Genomic DNA, 24,525 nt, shown 5'->3' with positions numbered 1-24,525 from the left:
CAGTTTGGCATGGAAAAATGCGCCACTGTATCCATAAAAAGGGGCAAAATCACTGCATGTGAGGGAATTGAAATGCCCAATGGCCAATTAATTAAATGCAAAGAAAATGAAGCCTACAAATACTTAGGCATTCTTCAGTTGGATAACATCAAGCATGGAGAAGTAAAAACTATTGTCAGGCGAGAGTACACCAACAGAGTTAGGAAAATTTTGAAATCTAAATTGAATGGTGGAAATACAATCAAGGCCATAAATACCTGAGCAATACCAGTTATAAGATACACAGCTGGTATAGTTAACTGGACACAAGCTGATTTGGACCTTTTGGACCGAAAAACCAGGAAACTAATGACACTGCACTACAGTTTACATCCACGTGGTGATACTGATAGACTATATCTGCCCCGAAAATCAGGTGGCAGAGGATTATTACAAGTGAAGCAAACAGTTGAAGAAGAAAAACATGCACTGGCTGATTATTTAAAAGAAAGTCAAGAACATCTATTAATCGAAGTAAAGAACAAAAATCTACTGAAGGCCCAACAGACGAAACAAGAATACAGAAAAGATGTGATAAAATCAAGAATGGAGAGTTGGCAGAACAAAGCACTGCATGGCCAATTTCTGGAAAAAATAAAAGATAAAGTGGACAGTGAACAAACTTGGTTATGGTTAACAACAGGTACATTAAAGAAATAAACAGAGTCACTAATCCTGGCTGCGCAAGAACAAGCTATCCGCACAAATGCCATCAGTCAAATGCAAAAAGCCGCACTGCTTGGATCTGCACACATATTACGAAAATACGTTACGACGTCCTAGGCCCCTGGGTGGGGCCCGACTAGTAACCAATGCCAAATCCAACGAAACAACTGGCCACTGTGATACAATTGTATAATAATAATAATAATAATAATAATAATAATAATAATAATAATAATAATAATGATGTACATTAAAGAAAGAAACAGAGTCACTAATCCTGGCTGTGCAAGAACAAGCTATCCGCACAAATGCCATTAAGGCCAAAATCGAAAAATCCTCTGATGATGCCAAATGCAGACTTTGCAAAGAAGCTGATGAAACTGTTGATCACATACTCAGCTGCTGTAAAAAAATCGCACAGACTGATTATAAATTGCGGCACAATTTAGTAGCGCAAATGATCCATTGGAATTTGTGCAAAAATTTTAATATTAAAACAGCAACAAACTGGTGGGAACATCAGCCTGAAAAAGTCACAGAAAATCAGATGGTCAAGATCTTGTGGGATTTCCGTATACAAACGGACAAAATACTGGCGCATAATACACCAGACATCACACTGGTTGAGAAAAACAAGGTTACAATCATAGATATTGCAATACCAGGTGATAGCAGGGTCGCCGAGAAGGAACATGAAAAAATAGCAAAATACCAGGACTTAAAAATCGAAATTCAACGACTATGGCACAAACCAGCAGTGGTAATTCCAGTGGTAATTGGCACACTGGGTGCTATTCCAAAAGCACTGGAATTACATTTAAAACAGTTAAAAATTGACAAAATCACCATCAGTCAAATGCAAAAAGCCGCACTGCTTGGATCTGCACGCATATTACGAAAATATGTTACGACGTCCTAGGCCCCTGGGTGGGGCCCGACTAGTAACCAATGCCAAATCCAGCGAAACAACTGGCCGCTGTGATACAATTGTACAATAATAATAATAATAATAATAATAATAATAATAATAATAATAATAAACAACGGCTATGGATGAAGCATGTAACAGCCCATTGTCATCGGGGCACTTGGCACCATGTCAAAGAATTTTACAAGATACATCAAGAAATTGCAGCTTCCTGCAATAACACCAGCGGAACAAAAAAAAACATGTTACTCGGAACATCTTATATTTTAAGAAGGTACTTGGTTGATACCTAGGACGCTGGCAGCAAACCGTATCAACCATTAGCATTAGTCAATGGTATTTGTAATGCATTTTTGAATGTTCAGTTGGCTGAATTTCATATTTAATGAATAAAGTATGTAATAGTAAATGTCATCTATCTTCAATGTTTTGTTTATTTGTGAGGATTTTTTTTCACAACAGTAGTTAGCAAAACAGAAACTATTCCTCCATATTAGTTAGCCTTGGAGGATGTAGCTAGGCTATAAGCAGTGCAGTATGTCTGAGATGGTATAGGGCCGTGATCGTTAACCTATGGCACGAGTGCCGGAAGTGGCATGCAGAGCCATCTCTCCGGGCATGCCAATTGTTGCCCATTGCTCTTCTGGATTCCGGCCCACATGTCACACCAGGAAGTTGAGCTTCCGGTTTCTGGTGCATACATGCCGGCCAGCTAGTCTTTGTATGTGCGTGCGCGCCAGAAACTGGAACACTAGGAGACCAGCACGTATGCGTACGCCAGAAACCCGAAGCTTAGCTTCCCGGCATATAAGCCGAGGAACTGCTCTTCTGGTTTCTGGCGTTCCCGCAGGTGCACGCCAGGGAGCTTCTCTTCCAGTTTCCCGCACTCCCTTGCACACAACTCCAGTTTTGGCACTCGGTGCCAAAAAGGTTTGCCAACCTTTTGGTAGAGGGGGTTGGACTAGAAGACCTCTAAGGTCCCTTCCAACTCTGTTATTCTATTCTATATACATAAGGTAGTTTTTAGTTTTTGATTTAGTAATCGCACAATAGAGCTTGAATGATTAATTTTTAATTATCACTCATTCTTTTGTATTTTGTCATTTTCTATTGTTGTACCTGATTATTGAGGTGCTAAGCTATCATTTTCTTCAGGACTGCAGAGGTAGAAGGAAGCTATCGTTGAAGGAAGTGTAGAAGTTTATAAGCATTCGATAGATTATTCCAATTTTATATTGCAGTTTCAGGTAGCAATAGGATCAATGACAGTTGTAATTTCAAGGTAGTAGATAACTAAAGAAGCAAGAAAAATGTTGCTGTTTCATCAGCTTATCATAGAAATACTTGTTTCTGACTGGAAAATTCTACACAAAATTCATTTTGTGATGTGGAGGAAGAGAGAAATGGAAAGTCCTTAAAAAACAAGTGTTAAACCCCATATTTATGCATGTGAGTCTCCATTAACTTTCAGAATTCTCTGCTTGATTAGATTTACAAGTTACTGTTAAAACAAATTAATATTTCCTAAGGCATATTCAAAACAGTAGTATAAATAGCTGTGGAGACATGAAGTTTAATAATAGTGCTTGACTCTTGACAGCATGCATGGTAACTGAGATCAGCAGTACTTGTTCCTTCCTCAAGAAAAAAAATCTTAAACCTTTTCCAGATTACTTCAATAGTTTACAACACAATAGAGTTTGTTATATGCTGTATGTATCTTGATTCAAATGCATTGATTTTTAAATGAAATAAAAAGTCATGTTCCCATCTTAACAGGTGAATTTTGAAACTACTTGGAAAATTATATTCCTTTAAACTTATTAATAGAAACCACAGTTTATATAAGGTACATTGTGTTTTGATGTTATGTCATACTTAATACTGTGATCATGTGAAAGAAAAACACATCATTTTACATATCCATTTTAAATAAACATCACATATCCTCTGCTTCACAGTAAACTGCCTATAACATGCGTTTAACTTGTTATGAAATATATTTGTATCTTAGCTTGGTTTAAAAAAACTATAATTTACTTTAATTAATCTTTGAATGTTAGTAGCACATTTCAGAAACAGAAACAAATTCGAAGAATTATACACATATTTGAATTATCCCTAGCAGAGTTTCTTTTGTAACAATTGAGAAATATTTCCGTTTTTGAAATAGTTACTTGATGGAACGTCAAATTGTGGCTTTTATCATATAATTTATTTTGCTACCTCTTATTATATTTCCAAAAATAACTGTTTTCCTTCTTTTGTGAATGCTAAGTACTTTTGTAGTGTCATCTTACAGTATTCTATTGCATTTCAATAGGGAAGCAGCAAATTAACATGGCACAAGAATATAATTTTTACATGTTGTACATAATGCTTATGGTTATGTATTTTCAAAATCTTCATGAATATTAAAATTGTTTGCCTGGTGCATCCAAGGATTATACAAGAATCTTTTTACAGTCACAGTTCAGAGTATCAGCAGTATATATAATATTGTTGAGGATTGATGGCAAGCAAATTACATTAGCTCTCTGTTTTGTTTTGTTGTGCTAGTGTGCAGATCTTAGATTCTATGTTTTCTGTAAATATCAGCATATGTGCTACTTCTGCAGAGTTCACTTCTCTAGAAAATTTTTCAAGTCGATGACATCTATGTCTTCATATTTACATTCTAGCGGTTACATCTTTTTCATGTTACCAGACATTTACAGTCATTTTTCCCTTCTTGGCTATGCTGTAAACCTTTCAAGCATCCCCAAAACATGCTATAAAGTCACTAGATACAACTGGTTTCGCACTCTTGTTAGTTCCTTCTGCCAACCATTATGTACTTTGTTCTTGGCTTAGGATAATATATGGATCTATAGGGGGAGATAACACAATCTCCCCAGTATTGTCCACTCCACTGGTACATGGAGAAACATAATTTAATCAGATAACTAAAATGCATTGTACAAAATAAGAGATGAGATATAAATGCATAATCATAGATCAATTCTTAAAATTCTCAAAATCTTTAAAATGTAATAGAAAATAACATTTGAAACAGATAGTTATTTAGGGATTATGTTCTGCATTTACGGTATATATCCTTACTGATAATTTCAGTATTTCTCATGATTGTCACTTAGTAGGCTAACAATCCATTAAACAGCACTCTTAGAATTTCTAACACTAACTTATTTTTCTAGACAGCCATTCTAATATTCATAGGCATAATTCCAACAAAGACAGATTTTAGTATAGTGTACTCTTTTTTTTCTAACATCCCTGGAAAGCATAGCAGTGGTTTGCAACCTTCCTACTATGCATCTGTTATTTCTCTCTAATTGTCTGAAAACCTGTGTCTGCAACTGAAACAAAGCAGCTGGAATTCAGTTTGAAAAAGAATGAATTAATAGTAGAAATTAGAATGAAATAACACAACATTGGATATAACATTAAGTATACAACTATAAAAGGTAAGGTTCTACATTTAGGCAAGAAAAACAGTACAGTACCTGGTACCTTGCTCAATAGTAGTGACTGTGAGAGGGATCTTGGAGTCCTAGTGGACAATCATTCAAATATGAGCCAGCAGTGTACAGCAGTTGCCAAGAAAGCCAACACAGTTCTAGGCTGCATAAACAGAGGGATAGAATCAAGATCACGTGAAGGGTTAATACCACTTTATAATGCCTTGGTAAGGCTACACTTGGAATACTGCATCCGATTTTGGTCGCCACGGTGTAAAATCGATGTTGAGACTCTAGAAAGTGCAGAGAAGAGCAACAAAGATGATTAGTTGACTGGAGGCTAAAACATAAAGAACGGTTGCAGGAACTGGGAATGTCTAGTTTAATGAAAAGAAGGACTAGGGGTGACATGATAGCAGTGTTCCAATATCTCAGGGGTTTCCACAAAGAAGAGGGAGTCAAGCTATTCTCCAAAGCACCTGAGGGTAGGACAAGAAGCAATAGGTGGAAACTAATCAAGGAGAGAAGCAACTTAGAAGTAAGGAGAAATTTCCTGACAGAACAATTAACCAGTGGAACAACTTTCCTTTAGACATTGTGGTTGTTCCAACACTGGAAGTTTTTAAGAAGAGATTGGATAACCATTTGTCTGAAGTGGTGTAGGGTTTCCTGCCTAAGCAGGAGGTTGGACTAGAAGACCTCCAAGGTCCCTTCTAACTCTTATTCTATTTCTAAGAAAGTGCTTGTGGTGTGTTTTGATGTCCCTAGGTATTATAGAGATCACAAACTTCAGTTTTCCATCCTTATAGCAATAGTACTTAGACTTAAACACTTCACAGTGCTTTACAGCTCTCTAAGCGGTTTACAGTCAGCCTGTTGCCCCCAACAATCTGTGTCCTCATTTTACTGACCTCGGAAGGATGGAAGGCTGAGTCAACCTTGAGCCAGTCAGGATCAAAGGAATCTAACTCCTGGCAGTACTGCATTCTAACTACTGCACCCCCATGGCTCTTATATATTAATTTATAACTATAGTATTTAACAGTATCTGCTGGGCTCCTTATAATTAATTTTTCTTTCACCTACAAATCTAAATGACACAAAACAAAGAGACCTCGACTATATGTCAGAATGGTCATGTGTTTGGCAACCCCAAATTTCAACTAACAAATGCTCTGTCCTATACATTGGCAATAAAAATCAGAACACCAAATACAAATTGGGCGAAAACCATCTTGTAAATGACCCTCACTCTGTCAAGGATCTAGGAGTACTCATCTCAAACAATCTAAGCCCCAAAGCTCAGGGTAACAGCATTGCCAAAAGGCATTTAGAGTTGTTAACCTAATTTTGCAAAGCTTCTTTTCCAGCAACATAGTACTGCTAACTAGGGCATACAAAACCTTTGCCAGACCAATTCTTGAATACTGCTCGTCTTCCTGGAATCCACACTGTATATCAGACATTAATACGATTGAAGAGTCCAGAGGTATTTCATGAGAAGAGTACTCCACTCCTCTACTCACAATAGAATCCCTTATGCCACCAGGCTCAAAATTTTGGGCTTGGACAATCTGGAATTGCGCTGCCTACGGTCGGACCTAAGCATAGCACACAAAATTGTCTGCTGCAACATCCTACCTGTTAATGACTACTTCAGCTTCAACCACAATAATACATGGGCAAACAATTGATACAAACTCAAGATAAAGCACTCCAAACTTGATTGCAGAAAATATGACTTCAGCAACAGAGTGGCAAACGTCTGGAATGCTCTACCTGACTCCATTGTTACATCCTCAAACCCTCACAGCTTCAACCTTAAACTGTCTATTATGGACCACACTCCATTCCTAAGAAGTCCGTAAAGGGGGCGTGCTTTAAGCGCACCAGCGTGCCTATCGTCCCTGTCCTATTGTCCCCATTTATTTGTATTCATTCCCTTTGTTCATGTCCATGTCCATACTTATACTTGTTATCTCATACATGTTTGACAAACTAATAAAATAAAAAAACAAGTTACAACTTTCATTGTAATATAGGAATAGATGCTACAGAGTGAGCAATATAACTTCAGTAATCTGAAGTGCATGTTTAAATAGCAATATCATGGAGTATTCTGTTGTTCAGCCTTAAATTGGAATTAGTGAAAACTAAAACCCAACCTCAGTTATGTAAATATTTTCTTAGTTTTATATCTGAAATATAACTTTTGGGGCTTGTGGTTTGTATAAAAACATAATTAAATAATAATTTTAATTATTAAAAATAATTATTACATTTGTAATAATACATTCTTTTTGCAGATAAAATTTTAATTTCTTCATGCCAATAAGTTAATGTAGTGTAATAAAGGGATTTGTAGTATCAACCAAACCCTGTATAAATTCTCTACAGAAGAATTTTAGGTATGATTGGATGATATTTATGACAGGTTAAGATATGTTAACTGTTATATCCTATGATGGTAGAAGAATGATAATCCTGAAGTTTATGAAGGTCATAATGCGTGAAGCGACTAATTTATGATATAAATAAAATATTTTTATTTTTTTCTTCAGTGATAAATCTTGTATTGCTGCCTGAGTATTATAATTTTTTTTAAAAAAATCTTTGCTTTGTTTTTTAACATTTGGAATTTTGGCATTTATTAATTTTTTGAATACATTTAATATACATGAATATCTTATTTAATTATAAATTACATTTTATGAAATTATTATTATGGACAAATACGTTAAAAGAATTTTAACTGATTTGTCCATAAACACTCATTAGAGTTATTCTATGTGCCATTTTGTTTCAAAAGGATTTGCATTTAAAATAGGTGCAACTTCTAAGATTTTGTTGCTCTTTACTACAAAGCAAATAGTATCATTTTTGACAAAATTTCAATTTAAGAATCAAGAATTGATCTTATACATATTAATAATTATTAAATTTATATGTTGCCCAGAATTATAAAGGCATTATAGAACCATTTTTTCCAGCTTATTTGCAGTAGATATAAAGCTTTAAGCATTAAAACAAGGTGTATTTCTGTTTGCTTAATCATGCTTGTGCTTTAACCTGAGAAGGTTAGAAATAATAAGTCTTAATTTTTTTTCCTTTTAAAGACGCTGTGTGGACAGTAATGACTGGACGTTTCCGATTGCCTGCTGGCAGAACCTACAATGTACGAGCATCTGAGCTGGCACGAGATAGACAGCATGCAGAGGTGGTCTGCAATATTCTTCTTCTAGATAATACTATACAAGCATTCAGACTTAATGTAAGTACAGTGTTAAGAAGCAATCCTATAATACAATATTTCATTTTAACCATTTTATAACAAATTTAACATGAAATAGAATAATAGGATTGAGAGGGGCATTCATGTCATCAAATTCGACCTCCACTTGGTACAGGAAAGCAAATGAAAACATCCTTGATCGCTTGCTATCAAATCTCTGTTTAAATATATCCAGTAAAGGAGAGCTTTCACGGTAATTACTTTCAAGCCAAATGTCTTTACCATTTGGAATTTTTCCTAACAGTCAAGAAAATTTGCCTGCTTGTAACTTAATGCCATTATTTTGTGTCCTACTCTCTAGGATGATAGAATATAGCCACTGTGTTTTCCTAAAAGTATGACTTTCTTTTAAGAACATGAAGAGTGTTCTTAAATTCCTCACCCATTTTGACATTTTTAGGGCTAAACCCCTAAAAATGCCTACTTTCTTTAGCCTCCTTTCCTTTCAAAGGCTGTTTCTAGTCTTCCCATCATTCTTGTGTAATGTATTTTGCATCTGTTAATGTTTTTCCGATTCCTCTTATAGTATTGAGCCATGGTGGCGCAGCGGCACTGTGGTTAGAATGGAGTTTTGCATGCTGACTTTGCCCACTGCCAGGAGTTCAGTCCTAACTTGGCTCAAGGTTGATTTAGCCTTCCTTCCTTCCGAGGCTTCTCTTTTATTTATTGAGTTATTGAGATGTATCCTGTGTTTTCAGGGGGGATGCACCAAGGGTGGCTCATTCAATTTCATTGTACACATATTGTGCATTGACAATATAGGTTTGATTTGATTTGAAAATGAGGACCCAGATTGTTGGGGCAATATGCTCATACTGTAAACTGCTTAGAGAGGACTGTAAAATACTTTGAAGCAGTATATAAGTCTAAGCGCTATTGTTATTGCTATTGTACCAAGAACATAACACAGTGCTTGAAGTGGTCTCAGCAGTGCAGAATATAGTGGAATATTACATTTCCATAATTTGGACACTGCTTTGACTAATAAGACCTTTTTTTGTCTTCTTGCCAACACATAAGATTGATGATACATATTCCTGTTCTGATAATCTCTCAGTAAAAATGACAAGAAAGTAATATGGTATAACCATTGTTTTGCCTTTGTTCTTGCCTCTTTTACTGAGATTTTCTAGAATATTTTTGTAAATTAACATCAGATGTCTCTGTCCTGATCCTGTAGGAAGAAAAAGAACAGTTTCATATACAAATGATGGTTTAAGAACCAAAATGAAAACCAACATAGTTTGGCTTTATTTAGTCTTTTAACAATGGTTTCATAAAATGGAATAATATGCAAGAAAAACCAGAACTAAAGTTTCTAATTCATAGAATCTATAATCTGTTCAACAATAGATTAGCATACATGACATAGGCAAACAGTTATTTCTTTTTCTCAGGCTTCTATTTTTAATGCACAGTGATAATGATTGCATTTTTGGTCTATGGAGAACAGATAATATTTATATGATTAATTCTTGGGGAACCAAGGGCTTCTTTTTTCTTACTGTCATATGTAAATAAAAAAATCTATTTGAAAGTATATATTAATTTGATGGTACAGTGGTAATTATAAAATAAGGATTAGAGGTAAGGAAACTGAGATCAGGAAGAAGACATACAGTATTTATCTTATTTATGTATTTTCCCCTCACATATAATATGTGATGGACATTCACTGAGAATAGAAAAAGCTGTTGAAAATATGAATGAGCAGGAGGTACAGATGGCTGAAGATGTCCCTGCTGAGGATGACCTTGAAGATCAGTCTCCTGAGCAACTTGGGAGATGTGAAGCTTATCCCTGTTGCTCATGCATTTTAATCCTTTCTGAAACACACAAGCAAGCTTTCTGTCCTTTTTCTTGCCTGTCCTAACTAGTTATCTCTTCTCTTTCACATTTCCATTCATTTCATTTGGCCTTTCTCATATTTCTCTTCATCTATTTCAACAAAGTTACTTTTTCTTGTTTTTGATGAAAGGAAAGTGGTGGATATGTGCATGTTGTACAGTATATCACAGAAGTGAGTACACACACCCCCACATTTTTGTAAATATTTAAGTATATCTTTTCATGTGACAACACTGAAAAAATTACACTTGGCTACAGTGTAAAGTACTAAGTATACAACTTGTATGACAGTGTAAATGTGCTGTCCCCTCAAAATAATGCAACAAACAGCCATTAATGTCTAAACTGCTGGCAATAAAAGTGAGTACACCCCTAAGTGATAATGTCCAAATGGGGTCCAAAGTGTCACTATTTGTGTGGCCACCATTATTTTCCAGCACTGCTTTAACCTTCTTGTGCATAGAGTTCACCAGAGCTTCACAGGTTGCCACTGGAATCCTTTTCCATGATGACATCACGGAGCTGGTGGATGTTAGATACCTTACGAACCTCTGCCTTCTGTTTCAGGATGCCCCATAGATGCTCAATAGGGTTTAGGTCTGGAGACATGCTTGGCCAGTCCATCACCTTCACCCTCAGCTTCTTTAGCAAGGCAGTGGTCATTTAGGAATTGTGTTTGTGGGCGTTATCATTTTGGAATAATCCCCTGCGGCCCAGTCTCGGAGGAAGGGGATCATGCTCTGCTTCAGTCTGTCACAGTACATGTTGGCATTAATGGTTCCCTCAATGAACTGTAGCTCCCCAGTGCCGGCAGCCCCAGACCATGACATTCCCACCACCATGCTTGACTGTAGGCAAGACACACTTGTCTTTGTACTCCTCACCTGGTTGCCGCCACCACGCTTGACACCACACTTGACACCATCTGAACCAAATAAGTTTATCTTGGTCTCATCGGACCACAAGGCATGGCTCCAGAAATCAAAGAGTTCATTGCCATGAGGTGCCATGTTAAACTTCCAGTGACCAGTTTGAGAGAGTGAGAGTGATAACACCAAATTTAACACACCTGCTCCCCCCTTCACACCTGAGACCTTGTAACACTAATGTGTCACATGACACCAGGGAGGGAAAACGGCTACTTGGGCCCCATTTGGGACATTCTCACTAGGGGTGTACTCACTTTTGTTGCCAGCAGTTTGCGTTATTTTGAGGGGACAGCCGATTTTATACAAGCTGTATACTTGGTACTTTGCATTGTAGCCAAGTGTCATTTCTTCAGTGTTGTCACATGAAAAGATATACTTATATATTTACAAAATGTGAGGGGTTGTACTACTCCCTTCTATGATATACTGTATATATCTAACACTGGTTTACTTGTATGCAAGAGAATGATTGATATATGGTGGGCACATTTTTTTATAAGTAGAATACTTTTTTTTTTTTTAACCCAAAATAAAATAATATGATGTCTTATTTTACAAGAGAGTCCATTTGGCCTAGTGGTTGAGGAAGCAGACTAGAAAGCAGGATATTGGGAATTCTAGTCTCTCATTAAGCATGAAAGCTGGTTTGGGTGACTTTGAGAATTCACTGTCTCAGCCCACAACATCAAGCTCAAATGATAAGCCAGTTGTTCAATTCCAGTCACAAACAATGGATCAGCATTAGTTTGATCTGGAAGAAAAGGGGGGATCCTGCAGTTGGGACAATATGTGCTAGGAAGAAAAAAAAACATTATTTAACTACCTTTTTGGGGTGGAGAATGTGATTCTGGGAGTACACACATACTCATACAATGTTATGCACATTTATATGTAAGTATGCAACATGCATATATTTATTGCGTGTTGTGTGGAAATCACCAGAAGAGCTTTTAGTTAGAGTTGCACCTTTAAATTGATAATGTATAGAAAAGGTGTGTGTGTGTGTGTGAGAGAGAGAGAATGAGTGAGAGAGAGTGTTTTGGGGAGGGTGATGTTTCATAATTCTAGACCACCAATCTGTTTTCTAGTTTTTCACTAGTGAATGTTTATTACTTTCTTGGGCTATTAGTAGTCAATATGTCTTGTTTCTCTCCCCCCCCCCCCCATCTTTTTCCTCTTTTACTTACTTGGTTATATTATGCTGGTTAAAGACATTTAAGACATTTTTAAGACATGAGGATTACACTGTATATAACAGCATGTTTTACATTTCTTAATATGTTAAGATCACTGCAATAAGATGAGCCAGTTTGTTTTCTTTTTTGATAATATGTACAGAAGGAAATTACACCTGTGTTCTGAAAACCTACACATATACACTGATATTTACATGGCTCATCTACTTAGAAGCACACAAAGGGAAGGTGTGGTTCAGTTTTGAGACCGTCTGGGAAGTATTTATGGAATATATGAAGATGTGAGTTGTCTGTGGCATTTGTTGGATTAAACCAACAAGAGCCTTCCTGTTTGGGTGGAAGTGATGCTAATATTACTTAGGTCCTTCTGTTCCTCCCACTCTTGTCTACCACTTAGTTTTGAATTTTTGTGGGTTGAAATTGACAGGGTGTGTGTATTCATATGGAGAACTGTCGTTGCAACCTAAAGTGATTTCCCCATGATCTTTTTATAACCTTTGCAATACATACAGTAATATAGCCATTTTCTCCAAAAGTTGACAGAATTCTCCAGCTATACTTGAAAATGGAACTTTGCTGAATTAAATATCTCACTATTGCTCCCAAATCAAATGAAGTTAAGATAAGAATATACATATTAAAGCTTTTTAAAAAAAATTACTACTTTTGTACACTTAAAAATTGAAATAGGTATCTCTTTGTTTCCCCAAAAAGCAAATTATAACACAGCATAATATTTACTAACAATCATATGTTTTCAGTGATAAACTAATGTTACTTGAATTCACTATAAAATAAAATATTACAACAGGATTCAGTATTAACATAGTGCAAAACTGTTGGTTTTTCTAAATCAAATCTGATTCTAATTTTGTTATATTATTTCCCAGTGTATTCCCAGTGTGTGTAAAAACATGCCAGTTATAACAAGCAGTAATTTTTACCTATTTCTGTCATTTGTTAAGTATTTGGTCTTTGCTACTGATCATAAGCAAGTTCTGTGATTTAGGCTCATAAAGGTAAAGATGTTTTTTTCCCCAAGTCGTGTAGAAATATTGCATAGAACTAAAAATGTGGGAATGGAAAACAGTGTGTTCTTGTACTTTCATGTGAAAAGCTTCATCATTTAGTGCAGTGTTCTTAAACTGAGGGTAATTACTCCCGGTGAGGGTAATTTGGCTATATTTGGGGGCTAATGGAGCACTTTGTAATAGCTTGTTTGTGAGTCGATGATCCAGTTTGGAATTGTTGAGATACTTTATAAAATAAGAGTCTGCTTTCTTCTGGCAGTAATAACATCATTTAAGACTGAGAAATGGAATAATTGGATCAAAACAGTTCAAGAGCTACTGAGTTAGTGGATATTCAATTTTAATATTCACAGAAAGTAAATTAAGTATAAATTGGTCAGCAGGTCAAAGTAGTGAAAGATGTAATGAAATAAGGTACAAGTACAGAGTCTAAAAGGAACAAAGGAAATAAAGGTGTGGTTAAACAGCATACCTGTCAGATATAAAAGGAAAGAGACAAGTTTATATTCTCATAGGCAGGGCAAACTGTTGAAAATGTTCTACAAGTTCTAAGTCTACAATGATGTCATTTAACCTCGGAAATGCACATGACATACAACCATTTTGACACGTGCAACTATATTCAATTATACTTTGCAGAGAATCAATATTTAAAACATTGATGTGTAGTTCAACCAGTATTAACTTCTTATTAATGTTTAACAGTTGTTTCATTAGACCAGGAAAAGATGATCCTATAATCTCAGAATCAATGAAAAATGAAAAAAAATTCCTCTGTTCAAATTCAGTCACTGGGATGACAAGAATTTTTTTTTTAAAAAAAAGAATGCCATTTGTATCTTTACCCCCTTTCGTTTTTTAATACATAAATGAAAATGTATACGTAAGATTTTTATTTATTTTTTCTTGAAATTCTATTGCAAAAATGTATGAGCAAGAGTTGAATGATGATGAGCATGTTTATATTTGTGTATTCTATTTAGGTATATGTTTGGCTTGGTTTGCTAAATGTTTGAAAGAGATCTCTTTATTCCTAAATTTCTATTTAGGGCTAGTGAAAGTTATTACTAACAGAACTTTAAGTTTTGGTTGAAATTTTAGTTTTATCTGTAAACTATTTTGTTATTTTTTCTTTCTACAGAAACATGATCAGGGGCAAGTTCTGCTGGATGTAGTTTTCAAACATCTTGATTTGACTGAGAGAGACTATTTTGGTTTACAAGTGGCTGATGATTCTGCTGATAACCCTGTAAGCTATACTATATCTTCCCATTTTCTCTTCTCTTGGCATTTGATATTTTGTTTTATTAATCATAACACATAACACATCTGAGATTGCTTATACTGTAGAAAAATTATTATGAGCAATATATTGGTCAAGTTTCACTTCTTTTCACCTTAAAATAAAATAAATCTGGACATTTGTTTTCTGGTGCAATATAAATATGTCCAGTTTATTTTCTCTGTAAATTCCTAAGTTCTTTGGCCCATTTAAATTGTAACAGGTGCCACTGAGGGGAAAATGAAAATCATGAAAATTCTTATCTTGTCTAGTTCTTGGCGTAGGCTATGCAGTTATCAGAAATATTTCAACTCTAAGGCGGATGTGAATGATATTAGAAAGAATCTCAATTAGCTCTACCAAAGAATGCCTAGTGTTTTCTGCTACTTTTTATTCTAGGGACTTTAGAAAAATATTGGAGGCTGGTCACTAATTATCAAAGTTTATAGGATCCAAACATTGATCTTTCAACAGCTTCTTTTAGAGATTAGGGAATACATATCTCTTGATATTTTTCACGTTTATCTAACCAGTTTGCCTCTAACACTTTGTTAACACTCCAGGATAGAGAAAGGTAGAACAATATTCTACCTTTCAGTGATATTTCAGTGACTGAGAAAAAAACAAAGGTTGCATATTCTAATTCAAGAAGTTAACAGAGATTATATAAATTCTTCCTTTTACTGTTATTTTTGCTCCTGAGGTCTGTGTAATATCTTTATTAAACATAAAGTTCCTTTGTGAGTACATATGGCAGACTGCAACAGGAAACAAAATGCAATCCTTTGTTCATTCAGACTTTTCCTGTGCTAAAATCATGTATCATTGCTTTTAATTTCATCTAAGAATAGAGTAAGAAATACAGAAATGAATAGATATCTATTAATACTGGTCTAATCAGAATCTATAATTAAATTCAGAATTGCATAATAATAGACTAATACCCTGCTATTAAAAGAAAATGAATATTTGAGATAATAGATATTAGTCCAAAATGCAAATAACCATGAAACGAGTTTTCTAAATCATGATAAAATCATAGCCAAAGTGCTCACATTAACAGAAAAAGAGTGTAATGAGAAAAAGCAAAAAATGAACAGAAATGCAAGGTAATTATTTTTATAATGATAAGTATTTTCACAAATCACTGTTTGTATCTTATATTGTACCAGATACCCCCAAATGTTCTTAGATCTAATGTCTCATTTTTTTCATGGCACCCATAGCAGTTCTTAAACTATGTGTCCTGAGACAGTTAGGACACCATCATTTATTCTGAATCAGAACTATAGTTTGCTGTTAATTACTGTAGCTCATGAGGAATATTTATTCTTTTTGAGTTTATTAAAATAAATATTTCATTAATTAACTTGATAGGCTAGTTTTATAGCCTAAGATAATTCTTATAGATCAGTGGGTCTCAACCTTCCTAATGCCGCAACCCTTTAATACAGTTCCTTATGTTGTGGTGACCCCCAACCATAAAATTATTATCCATATTTTTTCAAAAATATGTGTTTTCCGAAGGTCTTAGGCGACCCCTGTGAAAGGGCCGTTCGACCCCCAAAGGGGTCCCAACCCACAGGTTGAGAACCGCTGTTATAGATGGCTCATATATTGCTATTATATGGCAATCATAATGGGCACTTCCAGAGGTGTGCTCTTACTCCATCTTTTTATAATAATGAAGACACTTAGGTAAGAATGTTGTAAATATTGTAACCACTCTCATAGTGGGCCCTTCTTTTCCCTTTCTAAACATATAATTAAATTTTGTTCTTGTCTCTGTCTTGCCAGTTTTCTTGCTTGATTTAATTTACTATTAAAAGGAAACAGAGAGTAATTTGTAACAAAAAAGAATCCCATCCCCAAAAAGTATGTGTATAACAACACAATAACACCAAAATCTAATATAAAGTTTATTAAATAGTGTGAGTAGACTTAGGACAGTATAATCAATTTAGCTGAGCATCTATTATATCTGAATAGAATGTTGTACATGCCTGTTTTATGTAAAATGAGAGTTTATGATGCATAAAATTATAAAGACAGATGGTTCCTGTTTCCTCCAAAGTTTGCTAAACTGAAATTCATTAACTCAAGGGTTTGCATTATTACCAATAGTTTTACAAAGCTAACCAGCTTGATTTTAAAATAAAAATTCTCCACTAATTATTCTTGGTATTTTTAATATTTATCTTATATATTGATATATACTGTCGTATTTCATCACAGTTTCTTTAACCCAGATGGTTCCACCACAAAATCGCGGAGGACAAAATCGTGCTCGACGAAAGCGCGCATTTGACGTCATCACAGCGCGACGAAAACATCGCACTGTGATCGAAAATGTAAAAATAAGCTAAAACCTTACCCTAACCCCCCCAAACCTAACCCTAAACCTAACTCTAAACCTAACCCTAAATCTAACCCTAAACCTAACCGTTAACGTAACGCTAAACCTATGCTAACCCTTAACCTAACGCTAACCTAACGCTAACGCTCTAAACCTAACCCTAACCTTAACCTAACCCTAAACCTAACCCTTACCTTTATGTGAATCGGCTTGGTTTAATTTTAATTTTATTTCAATTTTAATTTTTCGTCGCGCTGTGATGACGTCACATGCGCGCTTTCGTCGAGCGCGATTTTTGTCCTACGCGCTTTTGACGGGTCACGAACCCAGATAACATTTTTCCTGTAACTTTCTCCATCATATTAGCTCATTTTTGTTAATGTAATATTGGTAATTTTTTTAATTCTTCCAAGAATCATATGTTAAATAGTATCTTTTGGTATGTGTGTGTATGTGTATTATACCATAAAGTTACTTAGCAAAGGACAGCAGTTTTGTTTGTTGATTTTTATAAAAATGAATCATAGTGATTGTACATTCCATGAATGTCAAATCTGATGATTGAGACTACAGTGAATGAGTTCTAGAAATCATTTGACTAGAAAAGCACTCATAAAATATAACATAACATAAATTAGTAACACACCCATGGCTCATAGTACTGAGAGAAGCAAAATTAGGCAAGCGTAATTTCCTAAAGAAAATAGAACTATTTTAAACAGGATGCATGTGGCCTTTTGTTCTTTCTAATCACCAGGGTGCACATCTAAAATCAATTTATCCCAAATTGGTTTCTTGTCAAATTTGGGGGTTGAAAGGAAAGCCAACATGACGTGTTCATTACAGGTGTTTCAGATGAATATGATGAATTAAAAAAATTAAAATATACTTAATTAATCCAGAAATTAAAACTGATAATCAAAATAAATTTCTTTGGAATAAATGGGATTCTTTATTAAAAGTGACTATACTTAGAGATAAACTGAAATAATATTGTTCTTTGGATTTTTCCATCTGCTTGCATGACATTGATTTCAACTGTTGTTTTATAGAATAATTTTGGGTTAAATGTTTTGATGTATAGATTAGGGGATATTTAAATTTTTGGCCTCCATCCCCCCAAAGCTGTAGGATAGTAAGCTTAAAACACAGTTGTTCTTGTTTGTTGTTGTTTATTAGTTTTGTATGCCGCCCACCTCCCAAAGGACTCCGGCGATCACAATAAACAGGGAAGGGGAAATAAATAAGACAATACAAAGAATTTAAAAATGCACAACATTCACAATTGAGGCGGGACTGGATATTTCAACAGGCCCCCAGCCTGTCGGAACAGCCAGGACTTGGTAGCTTTACGGAAGGCCGGGAGGGTAGTAAGGGGTGGATCTCCACGGGGAGCTCATTCCGGTGCAGCAACAGAGAAGGCTCTCCCCGGGGGATTGTCAGCCGACATTGGCTGGCCGATGGAACCCGGAGAAGGCCAAGCCTGTGAGATCGAATCGGTCTTTGGGAGGTAATTGGCAGGAGGCGGTTTCTCAGGTACCCCAGGTCCGATGCGTGCAGGGCTTTATAAGTAATGACTAGCACCTTGAAGCGTGTCGGAGACCAATGGGTAGCCAGTGCAGCTCGCGGAGGATAGGTGTAACGTGGGGTACCTGGGTGCACCCACGATTGCTCGCGCGGCTGCGTTCTGGACTAGCTGAAGTCTTTGAACACTCTTCAAGGGCAGCCCCATGTAGAGCGCGTTACAGTAATCCAGTCTTGAGGTCACAAGGGTGTGAGTTACTATCTGAAGGGCCTCCCAATCCAGGTAGGGTCGCAATTGGTGCACCAGGCGAACCTGGGCAAAGGTCCCCCTGGTCACAGCCGACAAATGGTGTTCTAAAGTCAGCTGGGGATCCAGGAGGACCCCCAAATTGCGAACCCTCTCTGAGGGCGTATAATTTCACCCCCCAGCCTGAGAGATGGAATATTTGGCCAATCTTTGGGAGGGAACATCAGTAGCCACTTGGTCTTGTCTGGATTGAGTGCCAACTTGTTTACTCCCATCCAGACCCCTAACAGCCTCCAGGCACTGGCACATCACTTCTACTGCTTCGCTGAGTTGGCACGGGCGGACAGATACAACTGGGTATCATCCGCATATTGGTGGTACTTAATCCCGTGCCGGCATATGATCTCACCCAGCGGCTTCATGTAGATGTTAAATAGGAGGGGGGACAGGACCGAACCCTGCAGCACCCCATAATTGAGGGGCCTTGGGGTCGACCTCTGCCCTCCGACCAACACCGACTGCGACCTGTCCGAGAGGTAGGAGGAGAAACCACCGAAGAACGGTGCCTTACCACTCCCACCTCCCGCAACCGTCGCAGAAGGATACCATGGTCGATGGTATTGAAGGCTGCTGAGAGGTCAAGGAGCACCAGGATAGAGGACTGACCCCTATCCCTGGCTCGCCAGAGATTTGATTTTTTTTTATTTTATTTTATTGAACATTTATAGGCCGCCCTTTTCCCTGAGGGGACTCAGGGCGGCTTACAATCACAAAGGAAAGGGAGTGTAGGACAGTGCAAAAAGAAATGTGAACAAAAATAATTAAACAATAAAACTCAACATTCACTCAACATTCGGGAGGGGCGAAAATAGGCTTAGCCCCAGACCTGACGGGCTAGCCAGTTCTTGAGGGCTGTGCGGAAGGCCTGGACGGTGGTGAGGGTACGAATCTCCACGGGGAGATTGTTCCATAGTGTCGGAGCCGCAACAGAGAAGGCTCTCCTCCAGGTAGTCGCCAGTCGGCACTGACTGGCGATGGAATACGGAGGAGGCCAACTCTATGCGATCTGATGGGACGCAGGGAGGTAATTGGCAGAAGGCGGTCTCTCAAATAGCCAGATCCACTACCATGGAGCGCTTTATAGGTGGTGAGTAGGACCTTGAAGTGCACCCGGAGATCGACAGGTAGCCAGTGCAGCTCACGGAGGATCGGTGTTATGTGGGCGAACCGTGGTGCGCCCACGATCACTCGCGCGGCCGCATTCTGGACTAGCTGAAGTCTCCGGATGCTCTTCAAGGGCAGCCCCATGTAGAGCACATTACAGTATTCCAGCCTGGAGATCACAAGGGCTCGAGATCATCGATCAGCGCGACCAAAGCAGTTTCCGTGCTGTAACCAGCCTGAAACCAGACTGAAAGGGATCCAGATAATCGGTTTCATCCAAGGACCGTCGGAGTTGAGAGGCCGCCACTTTCTCAACAACCTTCCCTACAAAGGGAAGATTGGAGACTGGACGATAGTTGCTCAAAATGGCTGGGTCCAAAGACGGTTTCTTCAGGAGGGGTCTCACCACCGCATCCTTTAGGAGGAGCGGGAAGGATCCCTCCTGGAGCGAGGTATTAATTATCATTTGGATCCAGCACCGTGTCACCTCCCTGCTGGTCGAAACCAGCCAGGAGGGGCACGGGTCCAGTATACAAGTGGAGGCACTCACCCACTCCCATGGCCTTGTCTACTTCCTCAGGTGTGACAAGTTGAAACTCAGTCCATAAACTCCGCTCAAGACCTTCCCCCGGTACCTCGGCTGGTACCGTGCAATTGGAGTCCAGGTCTGTTCGAATCCGAGCGACTTTATCCGTTAAATACTGAACAAATTCCTCAGCTCTACCTTGTAAAGGTTCATCCGCATACCTCCCTTTCAGGAGGGAGCGGGTTATCCTAAACAAGGCGGCTGGGCGCAATTCAGCGGATGCAATAAGAGCGGCAAAATGCGAACATTTCGCCACCCGTATTGCCATGAGATAGGCTCTGATATAGGCTCTCATTAGTGCTCGGTTTGACTCAGATTTACTGGCCCTCCAGCGGCGCTCTAGGCGTCTCTTTTGGCGCTTCATCTCCCGGAGTTCCTCAGTAAACCAAGGAGCTCTCCTGGATCCGCTACCTTGGAGAGGCCACAAAGGCGCAATCCCGGTTTAGAGCCTCCGTCTCCGCTGTATTCCAAGCAGCGCTAAGGACTCGACCGGACTGTGGACGAGAGTGTCAGGTATCACCCCAAGCACCGTCTGGGGTCCGGAGAGTGTCAGGTATCACCCAAGCGCCCATGGGGTCCATCATGCATCTGGGACAGAACCACCTAATCGGTTCCTCCTCCCTACAGTGGAGGATTGGTTTCCGAAAGTCAAGCCTCAGTAGGAAGTGATCAGACCATGACAAGGGCAAGGTCTTAATACCCCTCAACGCTAGATCACGCCTCCACTGCTCCGAGAGGAATACGAGTGTGTGACCCGCTGAATGAGTCGGACCCCGGATTAATGGTGGGTCAAGTCCATGGCTGTCATGGAAGCCATGAACTCCCTGCGCCCCATCAGAGCGTTCGCCGAGCATAGGCAGGTTGAAGTCCCCCAGCACCAATAACCCTAGGGAACTCTACCGCCATCTTGGCAACCGACCCGAGGAGCGAGGGGAGGGCTGCTGCAACGCTGTTGGGATGTAGGTACGTTAACAGCAAGCCCACTTGACCCCCAAGGTCCAACTTCACAACAAGGACTCATACCCGAGAGCTCTGGAGCAGGGATCCTACGAGGAACTAATGATCTTCAGACGATGGACGGCCACTTCCCCCACCCCTTCACTGGGGTTGCGGCTGGTGGAGCACCTGAAATCCCTCTGGGCACATTTCAGTGAGTGGGACTCCTCTCTCCGGGCACCAGCCAGGTTCAGGTAATACATGCCAGGTCTGCCCCCTCGTCTAATATTAGGTCCCGGACGAGGGGAGCTTTATGAACCACAGACCTGGCATTTAGCAACAACAGCCTGAGACCAGGGCCCCTGACAATTCTCACCATCTGGCCCTGGAGTGGAACTAGCAGGGCCGGAAGGGGGGGATCGCTGTGAAGTAGCGGACCCTCCTTCCCCGGTAATGGCTAGCCCTGAAGTTCCCATCATACCTCCCCGCCCAATAATGACCGCAATGCTCCGGCCCACCCCCGCAACCGTAGACCCCACTTCCCCTCTCATGGCCTCTGCTCCTTCCGGTAGGTGATTTATACCAGTCATTCTAGGATGGGAGATAGACCTGGGCCCCCCTACCACTTCTGCCATTGCACTCCAGTGGAGGAGGCACCAGGTTATGATCCCAATCCTAACTACACAAGCACTCACCCATACAGTCCCCACAGAGTCAGTTAAAACACAGAAACTACAACAATAATAAGATTTAAAAGTGGGTACAGACATCAAACAGGCACACCATCCACACCACATTCATAAAAATTAGCGGAGCACTGCGCAAGTGCCGATTTAAAACAACGATGGTATAAAGGGAAAGGGAGAGCTGCTCTGCTCCTCTCCCTTCCTCAGTCCCAGGAAGACACCCAAGGCCAAAAGTCCAAAAGTCCGTATTGTGCTAGCTGGTTGTGGCTAGAGGGGAGCAAGGCGTAAACGCCCAGGTACCTATACCTATAAATCTATCTACCTATACTTATCTTTACCTATCTATCCTATCTATACCTGTCTATCCAAGGGCAGTAATGGGTGGCGAGCGGTCAAGGAGGACAGCTGTTACAGGCCAAAGCAGATGGTCGCAGGCCAAGGCAGTGGAGTGGAGAGTCAGTGCTGGGTAGGGAAACAGGCGAAGGCTCCACAGCAACAAGGGCAGCAGGAGGAGAAATGTTCAGCACGCATAAAGAGTGAAGGGCAAGGCTGCGGCGGCGAGGAAGGGCAAGCAGGATGTGAGGAGGGGGGTGTCCTGAAGAGCTACGGCGGTGGCAACCTCAGCCAGCCGCCCGATCTGCCCGACCAAGCCCCTATAGAATCCCCACCTCTCTGGGGTGATGGAGGATAGTAATAGTCGTTTATGGGGTCCACAAGGCTCACCACTCGGCTAAAAGGTCCAAAACATGCCAGAGGATTGCAATAGGATGCTGCTATCAGCAGCTATCAGCAGCGCGGTGCCGCCATCTTCCTATCCATGCCGCGAGTATAAATCCGGCTGCCGAGGGTTCATCACACAAGGGCTTCAGCTGTCCGATCCTCCCTCCTCTCCCCTCTCTCTCCCTAAACTCCAAAACTGAGAAAACGCCAAAAGTTGTAAATCAACGCTGCTGTCCGGCCGGAGGCTGTAGTAGAACGCTGCCATCAGCAGCGCGCCGCCCGCCGCCTTCCTCTCCACGCCGCAGGGTGTAAATCCAGGCCGCCGAGAGTTTCCCCCATTCACGAACTTCAGAAGACTTCCAGGTGCCTGGTCCTCTCTCCTCTCTTGCTCCCCAGACTCCAGTCCTCCTCGGGTGATCTTGGTAATAATTTAACAGGTTTCGAACAGGCTCTCTGAGGTCTTTTTTTCATCCGGCTTTCTACAGAGCGAGAAAGCCAGGCAGCCATTCAGGTCTCGCACAGTATGTTATCCTGCAATTTTAGCCACACTGGCTACCTATAATATAATCTGTGAGTGCTGGTTCAGGGTTTCTAGAGCAGGTCCAAGAGTTTACCTGTAGCTGGCTGTCCAAGATGAACATGCCATGCATTTCATTTCAGCATCACAGCAAACATAAAAACAAAAACAGGGTCTTTTAATATTTCTTTGTTTTGAAATGTGGCAAAATGTACCTTGTTTTGAAAAAAATATATAATAAGCCTATCTTTTTTCTCCCTCAGAGGTGGCTGGATCCAAACAAGCCAATTAGGAAACAGTTAGAAAAGTGAGCAAAATATTTTATCTACTTTGAATAAAAATAATCAGTAAATTTACGTAAAACCTTAAGTAGCTAAAATATCAATTCTAATCACATGTTTTGGTTCATTTTAGGAGGATCACCCCACAATTTGAACTTCAGAGTCAAATTTTTTGTAAGCGATCCTAATAAGCTTCAAGAAGAATATACACGGTATCTGTTTTAATCAGTTACCTCTTTGTTTTATTATGTAAAACATAATGCTGCTGGTGTTAAATGTGCATATGTTTTGATTTTATAGAAGACATTACGTAAGATAGTAGAACTTCAGCTTCAGAGAGTCCTAGAAGAATCCAGTTTTCTGGATCTTTCGCAAGTCATTCTTGAATGGGCAGTTCTATTTTGTGAGCATGGGGCAAGTAGGGCTGCATCCCTGGTTGTTCCAATTTGGTTCAATGTGAAGTCCATAACATCTATTCCCCATGCTATTTAGTAACTACATGAACTCTTGAGTATAATTTGTGTGTCAGTTCAGAGGGACTTATTATCAGTGTAATGATGAAAATGAATTGTATGTATTCATCTCAAGTTAAACCTGGGTGCTATCAAAGTTCTGACTCAGCATTTGGAGACTGTCGGTGCCTGTTTGTCAGATCTGGCTTGATTTCAGTTCCACTGTTTACTTTAGAAAGGGTTGGGGTTTCTTTGAATTCAGGCTTCTGCTGGTACAGCAGGTTGAACTATGGACACAAGGACCTTTCCAAGGTTTTATGGATAGGCCAGTTGCAAGTCTTGGAGACAAGGAGGCATTTTCAACAGTCAGTCAACATTCTTCAT

At 39.2% G+C, this 24,525-nt stretch overlaps 1 protein-coding gene across 1 annotated transcript in view; it reads left to right on the top strand.

Moving 5' to 3' along the window:
• The window catches only part of PTPN4 (protein tyrosine phosphatase non-receptor type 4), a 114,405-nt gene that overhangs the window by 37,981 nt on the left and 51,899 nt on the right, over positions 1-24,525 (top strand). Inside the window, 4 exon segments of the mRNA XM_032216419.1 lie at positions 8,211-8,365; positions 14,532-14,639; positions 23,672-23,714; positions 23,823-23,901. Coding sequence (XP_032072310.1) covers positions 8,228-8,365; positions 14,532-14,639; positions 23,672-23,714; positions 23,823-23,901 — 368 coding nt within the window. The 5' untranslated portion in view covers positions 8,211-8,227.

This window comes from Thamnophis elegans, chromosome 1, assembly GCF_009769535.1.
Source record: "Thamnophis elegans isolate rThaEle1 chromosome 1, rThaEle1.pri, whole genome shotgun sequence".
Classification (NCBI taxonomy): domain Eukaryota; kingdom Metazoa; phylum Chordata; class Lepidosauria; order Squamata; family Colubridae; genus Thamnophis; species Thamnophis elegans.
This window is presented reverse-complemented; position numbering and strand designations above follow the sequence as displayed.